At 45.4% G+C, this 15,221-nt stretch overlaps 2 protein-coding genes across 4 annotated transcripts in view; one reads left to right on the top strand and one right to left on the bottom strand.

Moving 5' to 3' along the window:
• Nucleotides 1-4,255, top strand: part of FBH1 (F-box DNA helicase 1) — a 68,787-nt gene extending 64,532 nt beyond the window's left edge. For all 3 annotated transcript variants that reach the window (XM_067469354.1, XM_067469355.1, XM_067469353.1), the window contains exon 21: nucleotides 1,677-4,255. In XM_067469354.1, coding sequence (XP_067325455.1) covers nucleotides 1,677-1,847 — 171 coding nt within the window. In that variant the 3' untranslated portion in view covers nucleotides 1,848-4,255. The remainder of the gene's footprint in view (nucleotides 1-1,676) is intronic.
• ANKRD16 (ankyrin repeat domain 16) overlaps nucleotides 1-15,221 on the bottom strand; it is a 112,988-nt gene that overhangs the window by 76,758 nt on the left and 21,009 nt on the right. The gene's annotated exons all lie outside the window — the stretch shown is intronic.

Raw genomic sequence — 15,221 nt, 5'->3', positions numbered from 1 at the left:
GTTCGACTTGTGATTTTGTGATACGAAGTCCAGCATAGAGATCTTGTTTGCTGTGACATACTGTGCTTTTGTGTCAATAATAATAATAATAACATTTAATTTATATTCTGCCCTTCTCACCTCGAAGGAGACTCAGGGAGGATCCCAGTACATATACACGGCAAACATTCAATGCCGCTTTGTATAGACAATTCACAGACAGACAGAACAGAAGGAGGTACATTGTTTTGACTCAGTGTCCAGCTGTTTTTGGTGCCATGGAAGGTTGGGCTCGGGTCCAGGGGGTGCTGTTGCTCCATCCTCTATGATGAAGAGTGTCAGGACTTCCTCCTTCCTTTGGGTCACCCAGCATTTTCTGATCTTCTTTCTTTATGGCGTCGTAAAACGCCTCCCCCGCTTTTAGCAGTACCTAATTTCTCTAATTACAGCTAAAGCTGTTTTTGAATTGCTTAGGTAAACAATGAGCTAGGCTGACAGTCGGCAGCTCACGCCGACCCGGGGCTTCAAACTTGCAACCTCTTGGTTGATAATCTTATAATTGCTGATGATTTACCAGCTGTGCTAAACCTCAAGCCCTGGAAGGGTTTGGTGGGCATTGACCTTGAGTTTTAGAATTGTAGTTTACCTACATCCAGAGAGCACTGTGGAGTCAAACAATGATGGATCTGGACCAAACTCTACATGAGTACTCAATATGCCCAAATGTGAACACTGGTGGAGCTTGGGGAAAATAGAATCTTGACATTTGGGAGTTGTAGTTGCTGGGATTTATAGTTCACCTACAATCACAGAACATTCGGAACCCCACCAATGATGGAATTGAACCAAACTTGGCACACAGTTCTCCCATGACCAACAATAAAAAACTGGAAGGGTTTGGTGAGCAGTGCCCTTTGGTTTTGGAGTTGTAGTTCACCTACATCCAGAGATCACTGTGGACTCAAACAATGATGGATCTGGACCAAACTTGGCACGAATACCCAATATGCCCCAATGTGAACACTGGTGGAGTTTGGGGAAAATAGACCTTGACATTTGGAAGTTGTAGTTGCTGGAATTTATAGTTCACCTACCACCAAAGAGCATTCGGAACCCTACCAACGATAGAATTGGGCCAAACCTCCCACACAGAACCCCCATGACCAACAGAAAATACTGTGTTTTCTGACGGTCTTTGGCGACCCCTCTGACACCCCCTCGTTACCCCCACAAGGGTCCCGACCCCCAGGTTCTACACTGTAGAGTTAATGCAGGTTGAGGCTTCTTTAGAGTGCTATGGTATTGCAAGGTCTTTCCCCTTTTCTGTCAAAAGAGTTCTGGAGTCTCATCAAACTGCGACTCCCAGGATTCCACAGCACAGAGCCATGGCAATTAAAGTGGTATCAAACTGCATTAATTCCACAGTGTAGATGTACCCTTCCATCCTTGCATATTGTCACAGATGGCTATCACGACACCCTTCAGGCTTCCCTTTCAACCTGCCTGATTTCATATCTATCTTTTGACCTCCTTCTCTGGTCTCTCATCCTTTTCATAGACTGTAAACATCCAGGATTGCATATTTGTGACTTTGAATAACCAATGATAATGAAAAAAGAAAATGTGCCTAGAACACATTGGCCATGCAGGCTGGAAACCACATGACACCCTATTTTCATGTTCTGTTTCTCTTGCAGAGCGATGGCACCACAGACTCGGAGAGCCTCCTCTGCCACGCCTGCCTGCAGCACCGCCTCGGTCCGCTGGCTTGGTTGACCGTCGCCCCCAAAGTGGTGGAAGCCTTGGGCCCGGCGGAAGAAGCCATTGAGATCCCGCAGATGGTGCAGATCCTCTTTGAATGGATCTGAACGGGAGTCGGAACCACAACACACCATGAATAGGGCTCGCCAGATGTACATACAATGTTTTTGTTGTTACAACACTCTGTTTCTGGAGAACATGGTTGCTGCGGTCCAGCGAGAAAGAAGACCCAGCGGAGACCCATCTGGAGAGCATCGTTCATGAACTAGCACACTTTTCTGCAGTGTTTGGATGGAGAAAAGTATTATTTGGCCTCCCAAATTTCCCAAAATTATGCCCACCCAGGTCTTCTGTTTATGTTTGGAGCAGGGAGCCTCCCTTTCTCAATTGACCCATCTGGAGGGCATCGTTCATGAACTAGCACATTTTTTTGCAGTGTTTGGATGGAGAAAAGTATTATTTGGCCTCCCAAATTTCCCAAAATTATGCCCACCCAGGTCTTCTGTTTATGTTTGGAGCAGGGAGCCTCCCTTTCTCAATTGACCCATCTGGAGGGCATCGTTCATGAACTAGCACACTTTTTTTGCAGTGTTTGGATGGAGAAAAGTATTATTTGGCCTCCCAAATTTCCCAAAATTATGCCCACCCAGGTCTTCTGTTTATGTTTGGAGCAGAGAGCCTCCCTTTCTCAATTGACCCATCTGGAGGGCATCGTTCATGAACTAGCACACCTTTTGCAGTGTTTGGATGGAGAAAAGTATTATTTAGCTTCCCAAATTTCCCAAAATTATGTCCATCCAGGTCTTCTGTTTATGTTTGGAGCAGGGATCCTCCCTTTCCCAATTGACCCATCTGAAGGGCATCGTTCATGAACTATCACACCTTTTGCAGTGTTTGGATGGAGAAAAGTATTCTTTGGCCTCCCAAATTTCCCAAAATTATGTCCACCCAGGTCTTCTGTTTATGTTTGGAGCAAGGAGCCTCCCTTTCCTAATTGACCCATCTGGAGGGCATCGTTCATGAACTAGCACACTTTTTTGCAGTTTGGATGGAGAAAAGTATTATTTGGCCTCCCAAATGTCCCAAAATTATGTCCATCTAGGTCTTCTGTTTATGTTTGGAGCAGGGAGCCTCCCTTTCCCAATTGACCCATCTGAAGGGCATCGTTCATGAACTATCACACCTTTTGCAGTGTTTGGATGGAGAAAAGTATTCTTTGGCCTCCCAAATTTCCCAAAATTATGTCCACCCAGGTCTTCTGTTTATGTTTGGAGCAGGGAACCTCCCTTTCCCAATTGACCCATCTGGAGGGCATCGTTCATGAACTAGCACACCTTTTGCAGTGTTTGGATGGAGAAAAGTATTATTTGGCCTCTCAAATTTCCCAAAATTATGTCCATCCAGGTCTTCTGTTTATGTTTGGAGCAGGGAACCTCCCTTTCCCAATTGACCCATCTGGAGGGCATCGTTCATGAACTAGCACACTTTTTTGCAGTGTTTGGATGGAGAAAAGTATTCTTTGGCCTCCCAAATTTCCCAAAATTATGTCCATCCAGGTCATCTGTTTATGTTTGGTGAACCATTTTGGAGCAAGGAGCCTCCCTTTCCCAATCCCCCCTTGAGCTGGATTCAGAGGGGATTCTTCTGCCTCTGTCTTCCCCATCCATCCAAAAGTTGTGTTGGAGATTTTCTTGGATGGGAAACGAAGCCAAAAACAATCTTCTTACGATGTGAAGAACAAGCGGAATCGTCAAGTAGGAACTCATTGGCTTCGAAAGCTCCATCCTAGTATCTTTTGCCGTCGTTTTGGGAGAGAATGCAGCTCTGCGGCCGTGGAAAGCTTCCCCTCTTGCCTGATCTCCTCCTTGAAGGAGAAGGAAGACTAAGGAAGAGATGCCCATGCTTCAAGGAGGAGAGAGATTCGCCTCCAGGGAAGAACAATCTCATGGGCTTCCCTGAGATTTGTATTATGGAACTGGATGGAGCAGGACGGAAGCAGAGACCGATTTTCTGCTCAGCTTGGAGTTATTCAAGTGACATCTGGCAAGATCTGTGCGACAAGATCCAAGTGCCTCTTCTAAGCAGAGTACGCACCGTCTCCGGCTTTTTCACAGCTGTTTCTTGGACATTCTGCTCTTTTGAGAGAGCTGAATTATAGCCATGCCTTGCACTTTGGATCCCTGGTTTGCTCTCTTGACCACGGCTTCTGTTTTCTTGCAAGCGGTGGTCTTCCTTTCATTCAGTCCGGTGCCATCTCATCTTGACTTTCCAGGCCTGGTTCCACTTTCCATCCAATACAAAATACAATTTTGTCCTTATGCGTTTAGATCAGGCATTGGGCCAACTTCGGCCCTCTTTCCAGGTGTCCAAAACACCAAAGTTTGCCCATGCCGGGTGTAGAGCTTCCATATTCGTCTGCAGTTTGGTGTTCACAGTCGTATTCAACCCTTGCCTGTCTTTAAAACATTGGAATTCAATTTTTTACAGTAATCTTTCAATATATGTGGAATTCTTACTTCTCCTTTGGTCGATTGATTTTGTATGCGTGTGTGTACAAACATACACACATAGGTATTTGTCAAAGTGCGACAGAAGCTTTGAAGCTTAGAAGAATGGACACTTTGAGACTTCAGTAAAAGCAAACATCTGTCAGGGGTGATTTGAATGCAATATTTCTGCTTCTTGGCAGGGGGTTGGGCTGGATGGCCCATGAGGTCTCTTCTAACTCTTTGATTCTTTGATTCTATGATTCTATGAAACATATAGCTTTACTGAGTAGAGCAAATATGCAGCACACACTCGCATTGACGCCCAACCAAAAAGAAGACAAACAAGACAAAAGCACCAAAGTAAGGAGGACGAAAGAAATCTTCTCTCTGGATCCTCCCTACGTGTTCCAGGCACACTCAGGGTCACAACTTCACAGTTCATTACAGGCTTGACTGATTAACCCTTTCAGAGTCAATACACTCTCTGCTAATGCAATCAGGTTACATTCACAGGCATTACACAAAATTACATTTAAACATTCACATTACACTAATCTTACATTAACAATATTGTTGAAGGCTTTCATGGCTGGAATCACTGGGTTGTTGTAGATTTTTTGGATTATATGGCCATGCTCTAGAAAGGTGGCCAGTTGAAACATTCACACCTAGCTCCAACAGACAAGAGTTCTTTGTCCCACCCTGGATATTCCACAGATATATAAACTCAATTTTCCTGGCTCCAACAGAGCTCACTACCTCTGAGGATGCTTGCCATAGATGCAGGCGAAACATCAGGAGAGAATGCCTCTAGAACATGGCCATATAGCCCAAAAAACCTACAACAACCCATACACATATAGGGTTGCTGTGCGTTTTCAAACTTTATGGCCATGTTCTAGAAGCATTCTCTCCTGATGTTTCACCCACATCTATGGCAGGCATCCTCAGAGGTTGTGAGGTCTGTTGGAAACTAAGTGAGATTTATATATCTGTAGAATAATGTCCAGGGTGGGAGAAAGAACTCTTGTCTGAGGCAAGTGTGAATGTTTCCAATTGGCTGTCTTGATTAGCATTGAAGCAGCCAGGTTTTGAAGCTGCAAGGCCATTCAATGCTAATCAAGCTGGCCAATTGCAACATTCACACTTGCCTCAGACAAGAGTTCTTTCTCCCACTTTGGACATTATTGCACAGGTATATAAACTCAACTTGCCTAGTTTCCAACAGACCTCACAACCTCTGAGGATGCCTGCCACAGATGTGGGCAAAGCATCAGGAGAGAATGCAGGAATCAGCCGGGCTTTGAAGCTGCAAGGCCATTCAGTGCTAATCAAGCTGGCCAATTGCAACATTCACACTTGTCTCCAGCAGACAAGAGTTCTTTCTCCCACCCTGGACGTCATTCCACAGGTATATAAACCTCACTTTGCAACATTCACACTTGTCTCCAACAGACAAGAGTTCTTTCTCCCACCCTGGACATCTCAAAGGTATATAAACTTCACTTGCCTAGTTTCCAACAGACCTCACAACCTCTGAGGATGCCTGCCATAGATGTGGGCGAAACGTCAGGAGAGAGTGCTTCTGGAATATGGCCAGACAGCCCGGAAAACGCAGAGCAACCCAGTGATTCTGGCCATGAAAGCCTTGGACAACACATATACACATACTTCTTTCAGCCTCGTCCACGCATTTTCCATTCACCAGACATGGTACATAGTGATTTTCTTATAAAACGTGTGTGTGTGTGTGTGTGTATATATATCTCTCTCCAGGGGAAATAGGTGGGGTTTTCAACTATTGCATCTAAATAACAATGGAAAGCTGGAAACTGTATGAGTGTGTGATATATATATATATATATATATATATATATATATATATATATATATTAATATGTGGATAGAAGATAGGTATTTCCCTGGCCAGTAGGTGGCAGCACTGTCAACATCATAACACTATTTTTGTTCCTGTGTTGTAAATGTCATTTCCTAATTGATTCTATCATAAAAACATGGAGAAAGTTTATTGAACTGCACAAAGGTTAAAAATGGCATATTTTCATTAAGGAAAACTGCAAGCAAAGTGCCTAGACTGAAGGTAAATAATAGTACTACCCTTTGGCACAAAAATGAAGTTTCTGGAGCAGAGCAACTACATTCAAAGGAAGTACTGCACAATTAAATAGGAATTTTTCAAATTTTGTTACATAGTGTAAGTCAAAGAAAGAATCTCCAGATTTGCAAAAGGGATTGGATGTATATTTTAATATAAGAATTTGCAAATTCTGTGACAAAATCCATACGTTTCCAAGACTTAATGTATTGCGGGGGAGAACGTGCAAAACAAAAATTGCATTTGGAACACATATTCTGAAAAATACGCAACACAACATACTCTGAAAGTGCTTTCCTCTGTGCAAAATTATTAAGAAATACATGAAAATGATGAGTACATTTGGAAAAATAAATTAAAAAACACAACAACTTGGCTACATCCCTTAAAGTTAGAACTAAAGTTAACCCAAGAGCGGTCACTAACATTGGATACTGTAGTAATTGTAATATTTTAGTGGAAATAGCAGTTCTGAGCCAAAGACTGAGCAAACTTAACACTGTGCCAGGAATCAATATTGTCTCGACCCTATTGTTCCTCCCATTTGGTTTCCTTGCTAACCAGTGAACTTCCGAGAACAGGCATGGGCAAACTGGGGCCCTCGGGGTGTTTTGGACTTCAACTCCCACAATTCCTAATCGCCTACCGGCTGTTAGGAATTGTGGGAGTTGAAGTCCAAAACACCCCGAGGGCCCCAGTTTGCCCATGCCTGTCCTAGAACGGACAATGGATTTGTCTGGAGGTTTCTTTCTTTCTTTTGCTCATTTGCTCCAACTAAAAGCTTATCGTACTTATTTCTATAGCGGCATCTCCGTACGGAGTGTTTTGCAAGTAAAAGACTGAATGAAAACAGCTTAGTTCGCGGCCCTCCGGTTTGCAGGCGAAGGAAGACATGACACAAAAGGAAAAGGGAAGGGAGCAAGTTCAGCAGACACTGCCTTTACTTTTCTCCCTCTGGGGGCTGTGGAGGTCTTTCTTCTTCTTCTGGACCTTGATATGATGGTGCCATGCCTGCCGTTCTCTCTATCCAAGGACAGGACAGTGGCAGATGGGATGGATGGCCCTTTCTTTGCTTCTGAGTCTAGGCATGATGGATCTGTGCTTCTTCTCTTCCTCCACAGCTAGGGCACTGACAGTTGGGATGGAGAGAGGGCCTTTCTTCTGCATCTGCCCCTTCTCTCCATCCAAGAAAAGGGCAGTGGCAGTTGGGATGAAGAGAGGGTCTTTCATATCTTCGTGGGCCGAGATAAGATAGAGTTATGTTTTCCTCTTCTCCTCTTCCACGGTTAGGGCAGTGGCAGTTGGGATGGAGAGAGGACCTTTCTTCTGCTTCTGGACCTTGGCATGATGGTGCCATGCCTGCCCCTTCTCTCTATCCAAGGACAGGACAGTGGCAGATGGGATGGATGGGTGGCCTTTCCTCTGGATCTGTGCTTCTTCTTCTTCTCTTCCTCCACAGATAGGGCAGTGACAGTTGGGATGGAGAGAGAGCCTTTCTTCTGCTTCTGGACCTTGACATGATGGTGCTATGTCTGCCCCTTCTCTCCATCCTGGGACAGGGCAATGACAGTGAGGGTTGGGATGGAGAGAGGGCCTTTCTTCTGCTTCTGGACCTTGGCATGGGGGATTGCAGGCCTTTCATCTGTATCTGCCACTTCTCTCCATCCAAGAAAAGGGTAGTGGCAGTTGGGATGAAGGGAGGGTCTTTCATATGTTGGTGGGTCGAGATAAGATAGAGTTATGTTTTCCCCTTCTCTTCCTCCACAGCTAGGGCAGTGACAGTTGGGGTGGAGAGAGGGCCTTTCTTTGGCTTCTGGACCTTGGCATGAGGGATTGCAGGCCTTTCATCTGCATCTGCCCCTTCTCTCCATCCAAGAAAAGGGCAGTGGCAATTGGGATGAAGGGAGGGTCTTTCATATCTTCATGGGCCGAGATAAGATAGAGTTATGTTTTCCTCTTCTCTTCCTCCATAGCTAGGGCAGTGGCAATTGGGATGGAGAGAGGGCCTTTGTTCTGCTTCTGGACCTTGGCATGATGGTGCTATGTCTGCCCCTTCTCTCCTTCTCTCCATCCTGGGACAGGGCAATGGCAGAAGTGAGAGTTGGGATGGAGAGAGGTCCTTCTTCTGGACATTGGCATGAGGGATTGCAGGCCTTTCATCTGCATCTGCCCCTCTCCATCTAAGAAAAGGGCAGTGGCAGTTGGGATGAAGGGAGGGTTTTTCATATGTTCTTGGGCCGAGATAAGATAGTTATGTTTTGCTCTTCTTTTCCTCCACAGCTAGGGCCGTGATAGTTGGGATGGAGAGAGGGCCTTTCTTCTGCTTCTGGACCTTGGCATGATGGTGCCATGCCTGCCTTCACTCTATCCAAGGACAAGACAGTGGCAGATGGGATGGCTGGATGGCCTTTCCTCTGGATCTGTGCTTCTTCTTCTCTTCCTCCACAGCTAGGGCAGTGGCAGTTGGGATGGAGAGAAGGCATTTCTTCTGCTTCTGGACCTTGGCATGATGGTGCTATGTCTGCTCCTTCTCTCCATCCTGGGACAGGGCAATGGCAGAAGTGAGAGTTGGGATGGAGAGAGGGCCTTTCTTCTGCTTCTGGACCTTGGCATGATTGCAGGCCTTTCATCTGTATCTGCCACTTCTCTCCATCCAAGAAAAGGGCACTGGCAGTTGGGATGAAGGGAGGGTCTTTCATATGTTCGTGGGTCGAGATAAGATAGAGTTATGTTTTCCTCTTCTCTTCCTTCACGGTTAGGGCAGTGGCAGTTGGGGTGGAGAGAGGACCTTTCTTCTGCTTCTGAACCTTGGCATGATGGTGCTATGTCTGCCCCTTCTCTCCATCCTGGGACAGGGCAATGGCAGCAGTGACAGTTGGGATGGAGAGAGGGCCTTTCTTCTGCTTCTGGACCTTGGCATGATGGTGCCATGCCTGCCTTCACTCTATCCAAGGACAAGACAGTGGCAGATGGGATGGCTGGATGGCCTTTCCTCTGGATCTGTGCTTCTTCTTCTCTTCCTCCACAGCTAGGGCAGTGGCAGTTGGGATGGAGAGAAGGCATTTCTTCTGCTTCTGGACCTTGGCATGATGGTGCTATGTCTGCTCCTTCTCTCCATCCTGGGACAGGGCAATGGCAGAAGTGAGAGTTGGGATGGAGAGAGGGCCTTTCTTCTGCTTCTGGACCTTGGCATGATTGCAGGCCTTTCATCTGTATCTGCCACTTCTCTCCATCCAAGAAAAGGGCACTGGCAGTTGGGATGAAGGGAGGGTCTTTCATATGTTCGTGGGTCGAGATAAGATAGAGTTATGTTTTCCTCTTCTCTTCCTTCACGGTTAGGGCAGTGGCAGTTGGGGTGGAGAGAGGACCTTTCTTCTGCTTCTGAACCTTGGCATGATGGTGCTATGTCTGCCCCTTCTCTCCATCCTGGGACAGGGCAATGGCAGCAGTGACAGTTGGGATGGAGAGAGGGCCTTTCTTCTGCTTCTGGACCTTGGCATGATGGTGCCATGCCTGCCTTCACTCTATCCAAGGACAAGACAGTGGCAGATGGGATGGCTGGATGGCCTTTCCTCTGGATCTGTGCTTCTTCTTCTCTTCCTCCACAGCTAGGGCAGTGACACTTGGGATGGAGAGAGGGCATTTCTTCTATTTCTGGACCTTGGCATGATGGTGTTATGCCTGCCCCTTATCTCCATCCAAGGACAGGGCAGTGGCAGATGGGATGGATGGCCTTTGCTTTGATTCCGAGTCTAGGCATGATGGATCTGTACTTCTTCTTCTCTTCCTCCACAGCCAGGGCAGTGGCAGTTGGGATGGAGAGAGGACCTTTCTTCTGCTTCTGGACCTTGGCATGATGGTGCTATGTCTGCCCCTTCATCCAAGGGCAGGGCAATGGCAGCAGTGGTAGTTGAGATGAAGGGAGGGTCTTTCATATGTTCATGGGGCAAGATATGATAGAGTTATGTTTTCCTCTTCCTCCACAGCTAGAGCAGTGACAGTTGGGATGGAGAGGGGGCCTTTCTTCTGCTTCTGGACTTTGGCATGATGGTGCTATGCCTGTCCTCTCTATCCAAGGCCAGGACAGTGGCAGTTGGGATGGATGGCCTTTCTTCTTCTTCTTCTGAGTCCAAGCATGATGCAGCTGTGCCTGCGCTTCTACTCTGCCCCCGAGGCCAGGGCAGTGACAGATGGGATGGAGGGCCTTTCTTCTTCTTCTGAGTCCAAGCATGATGCAGCTGTGCCTGCGCTTCTACTCTGCCCCCGAGGCCAGGGCAGTGACAGTTGGGATGGATGGCCTTTCTTCTTCTTCTGAGTCCAAGCATGATGCAGCTGTGCCTGCGCTTCTACTTTGCCTCCGAGGCCAGGGCAGTGACAGTTGGGATGGATGGCCTTTCTTCTTCTTCTGAGTCCAAGCATGATGCAGCTGTGCCTGCGCTTCTACTCTGCCTCCGAGGCCAGGGCAGTGGCAGTTGGGATGGATAGCCTTTCTTCTTCTTCTGAGTCCAAGCATGATGCAGCTGTGCCTGCGCTTCTACTCTGCCTCCGAGGCCAGGGCAGTGACAGATGGGATGGAGGGCCTTTCTTCTTCTTCTGAGTCCAAGCATGATGCAGCTGTGTCTGTGCTTCTACTCTGCTCCCGAGGCCAGGGCAGTGGCAGTTGGGATGGATGGCATTTCTTCTTCTTCTGAGTCCAAGCATGATGCAGCTGTGCTTGCGCTTCTACTCTGCCTCCGAGGCCAGGGCAATGACAGTTAGGATGGATGGCCTTTCTTCTTCTTCTGAGTCTAAGCATGATGCAGCTGTGCCTGCGCTTCTACTCTGCCCCTGAGGCCAGGGCAATGGCAGTTGAGATGGTTGCTTCTGGAGAGATGAAAAAGACCACAACTGAAAGTTATTATGAATTTAAAAATCCCCACAGCAGAACAGCACAATATACTTTGGGGTGTGTGTGGTGTGGTTTCCATGGCCACACAGCCCAGAAACCACACAACATCCCACTGATTCCGGCTGTGAAAGCCTTTTACTTTGTCCATATCACGAGAAGAGATGACTTGCTAGAAAAAGATAATAATGATTGGAAAGATAGTAGGAAAAGAGGACAACCACCTTCCAGATGCGTAGACTCAGCCAAGGAAGCCAAGGAAGCTCTGAATCTGAGTAGGGTTGCTATGAATTGGGCAACTCATTCATGACGTTGCCAACAAGCAGCAACAACCAGAAACAACAAATTCAACAGCTTACCTTTCCTTTCTCTTCCAAGTTCTAAATGGATCCAAGAGATGATTCTGGACCAGTCAATTCTTCTCTCTTAAAAGCTGGTGTAGATCTCTTCATAGTTGATCCAAGTTGCTCTCTAGAGTTTTCTTCTCTCAACTTCATGTCTTCTCTCTTTTCCCCTCTTTCTCAATTGTTTTCATTTTGGCCCTCTCGTTCTGCCATTTTGGAAGCACTCAACGACTTAAAAGAAGGTACTTCCGGAGAGGTAGGAATGGTTGTAACAGTATATTGGAGCTGCTCTTGACCCAAGCAGCGAAACAAAAAGTCCAACCAGAATAGAGACCGCAGTTAAGATCCTGAGATTCATTTCCAGGGCCACTTTTCAAAGGCTTCCCAATGGGAAGCACCACCCCAACGTTGCTGTTGCATCAAGACTAGGCAGCTTTACCTTCTGTGATTCCAACAGGCATGCTGTCTTGCCTCCATATCTACCATGGCTTTGTTTTGTTTTGTTCTTCCACAATTGTTCACCCAGTGGAAGTTGAAGATGAAGGTAGGACTGGGTCCCCTTCACTAGAGGACGAGGAGTCGCCTGGATCGCTGGCTTGGCCATTGTCCTCAGATGCCATGAGGGCCATTGGGGTTTCTTCTGAAAGGTGAAGTTCTTCCTGCCTCTGTGAACCACTGTCAAGCAAAAGAAGACAAATGAGAACTGGGACGAAGATGGCTGCACGTTGGGGACCTAAAAATATTGGAACTGAAAGGAGCTTTTGTGTTTGTATTGTCCAAATTAGTGAAGTTTCAAAAGTCAATCAGTAAAGTTTGCTAAGTCAATCTGTCACATTGCCAGGGCTCTACCTTATTTAGGTAGAGATGAATCAAAATCATAGAATCATAGAACCAAAGAGTTGGAAGAGACCTCCTGGGCCATCCAGTCCAACCCCATTCTGCCAAGAAGCAGGAATATTGCATTCAAATCACCCCTGACAAATGGCCATCCAGCCTCTGCTTAAAAGCTTCCAAAGAAGGAGCCTCCACCACACTCCGGGGCAGAGAGTTCCACTGCTGAACGGCTCTCACAGTCAGGAAGTTCTTCCTAATGTTCACATGGAATCTCCTCTCTTGTAGTTTGAAGCCATTGTTCCGCGTCCTAGTCTCCAAGGAAGCAGAAAACAAGCTTGCTCCCTCCTCCCTGTGGCTTCCTCTCACATATTTATACATGGCTATCATATCTCCTCTCAGCCTTCTCTTCTTCAGGCTAAACATGCCCAGTTCCCTAAGCCGCTCCTCATAGCTCTTGTTCTCCAGACCCTTGATCATTTTAGTCGCCCTCCTCTGGACACATTCCAGCTTGTCAATATCTCTCTTGAATTGTGGTGCCCAGAATTGGACAAAACTCCCAGTTTTAACAAACAGTTTAATTAAAACAGCACTTACTTGCTGGCTGTTTTAACAGACCAAAATATAAAACACAAAGATAGCACTCAGCTACAGAATAAACGAAAACGGATAGCAAAAATAACTTCGTAGTCAAAAGGGTCCAGTCCAGTGGTCAAACGCCGAGAGTTCAATAACAGAGTCCAGGGATCAAGAGTCTATCCCGCAATCAAAAGCCAGTCCAAAGGTTCAAGGATTCCAAGATTACAGGAGACAGGTCAGGATACCAAAAAATCCAACAGACCTGGGGGAAAAACCAGCAGCATCCACCACCAAAATACAACAGATACTTGTCTCCCAAAATATAAGTTTCAAAGTTAGCTCCTTAAATCCAGTAACACCCAGCTGCAACCCATCTCCTGAACACCTCCACCCTTAATTGCTTTCACCCACTTACAGATTACCAAACCCTCTACATTAGAACTAATACATTAACCGTTCCATCACCAACCATCAACTGCAGAACATATGACACAATCAGGCTACCTCTATGTCCTCACTGATTGACTTTGCAAACTTCATGGCTACTCAAATGGTAATTCAAAACTGCTAATTGTAACACCCACAATTCCATAAACAAATAAGGGTTTTTTCTCCCACCATGGACAACATTTCCTTTCTCCCACCACGGACATCCCACAGATACATATACACTCCACTTGCCTCACTGCCAACAGAACCTCTGAAGATGTCAGCCACAGATGCAGGTGAAACGTAAGGCGAGAATGCTACTGGAACATGGCCATACAGTTCGAAAAAACTCACAGCAACCTAGCTTTTGTTTTACTATGCATTTACAACGCGACGGCTATATCCGTGGGACCAGTATCCATGTCTCTATCAAAATATGTCCTCTCAAAGGGCATTTTCAAGGTCTATGGTATTCTTGGGTTGGATGTCCTTCATCTCAATAGGGTTCATCACTCTGCATGGTTTTATGTATCCATGCAAAGTCCTGAACACTTAGGACATATATTTCACCAATTGTGGCATTTTATTTGCATATAAAAGGCCAGTGGCTCAATTCACCACATTTAAGAGAGAGTTTTGACCTCTTAAAAATTCTGCTCACCAGCATACATTGGCTCTCATTACTCTCCAAATGGTTTGGATACAACTCCCATCAGCTCCACTCATGTGGCCAATAGTTGGAGAAAATGGGAGTTGCAGTCCAAAAAGAAGTGAAAGGCACCAGACCGCCTGATCCTGATCAAATAATAATAATAATCAATGGTTTGACTCATATTTAAGCTGTTTCTTCTATTATTATGATAAGGTGCAACAAGATAAGAACTCACCTTTGCTTCCGGAAATAGAGCCACCACAATAGGAAGGCTAACAGTATGACAAACAGCACTGCTAATAAAAGAAAAAAGAAATCATTAAAAGTGAATAGGCATTTATGACACAAAAGCTATCTGTCTCTGCTTCCTACTTCTGGACGGGCTAAGATGACATAAAGAAGGAAGAAAAAGAAGATGAAGACAATGGTGGGGCTACAACTCAGTTAAAAACATAGATAAAACATAAGACCATGTATTAAAACATATAGAGATTGAATACCCAGATAAACATAATGAAAGAAAAGCAGCACTAGTGTTCATAGATGCAGAAAAAGCATTTGATAACTTAAACTGGGAGTTTAAAATTGCATGGAAACTACAGGCAGTGGAAAGTTTACAAATAAAGAGAAGTGCAGAAATATTGTGTTTAATAATGTTTAATGAGATAAAGGAGGAAACCAGAGAATGAAACAGAAAGAGAAAGAAGGATGTTTAAGGAAGGAAGCTAACAGTATTGCTGTACAAATGGACCTATGAATCCTGGGAACTGTAATCACAAAAAGTGAAACATTCTTATTTCTGCAACGAATAAACACATACTAATTCCTTACCTAGTAAAGGAATCCCAATCCTGATTGAAGGAGAATCTATTAAAAACACAAAATATTAAGTGTTATTTATTGCAGTATGTCTTTTACCTTTCATTTCACAAGTATTAATGTTCCAACTTGTCCACAACATACTATTTTAAAGAAGTGCACATCTTGTTGCAGAGCATAGATTCGCCACCTGTTTTCCAGCTACGTCTACACTGTAGAATTAATGTAGTTTGACACCACTTGAACTGCCATGGCTCAATGCTATGGAAGCTTGGAAGCTATAGTTTGAAACTGCATTATATGGGCAGTGTAGATCCATATAATACAGTTTGTTATT

The sequence above is a fragment of the Anolis sagrei genome, chromosome 5, assembly GCF_037176765.1.
Source record: "Anolis sagrei isolate rAnoSag1 chromosome 5, rAnoSag1.mat, whole genome shotgun sequence".
In the NCBI taxonomy this organism is placed as follows: domain Eukaryota; kingdom Metazoa; phylum Chordata; class Lepidosauria; order Squamata; family Dactyloidae; genus Anolis; species Anolis sagrei.
The sequence above is the reverse complement of the archived record's forward strand: the minus strand, read 5'-3'. Positions and strand labels throughout refer to the sequence as shown.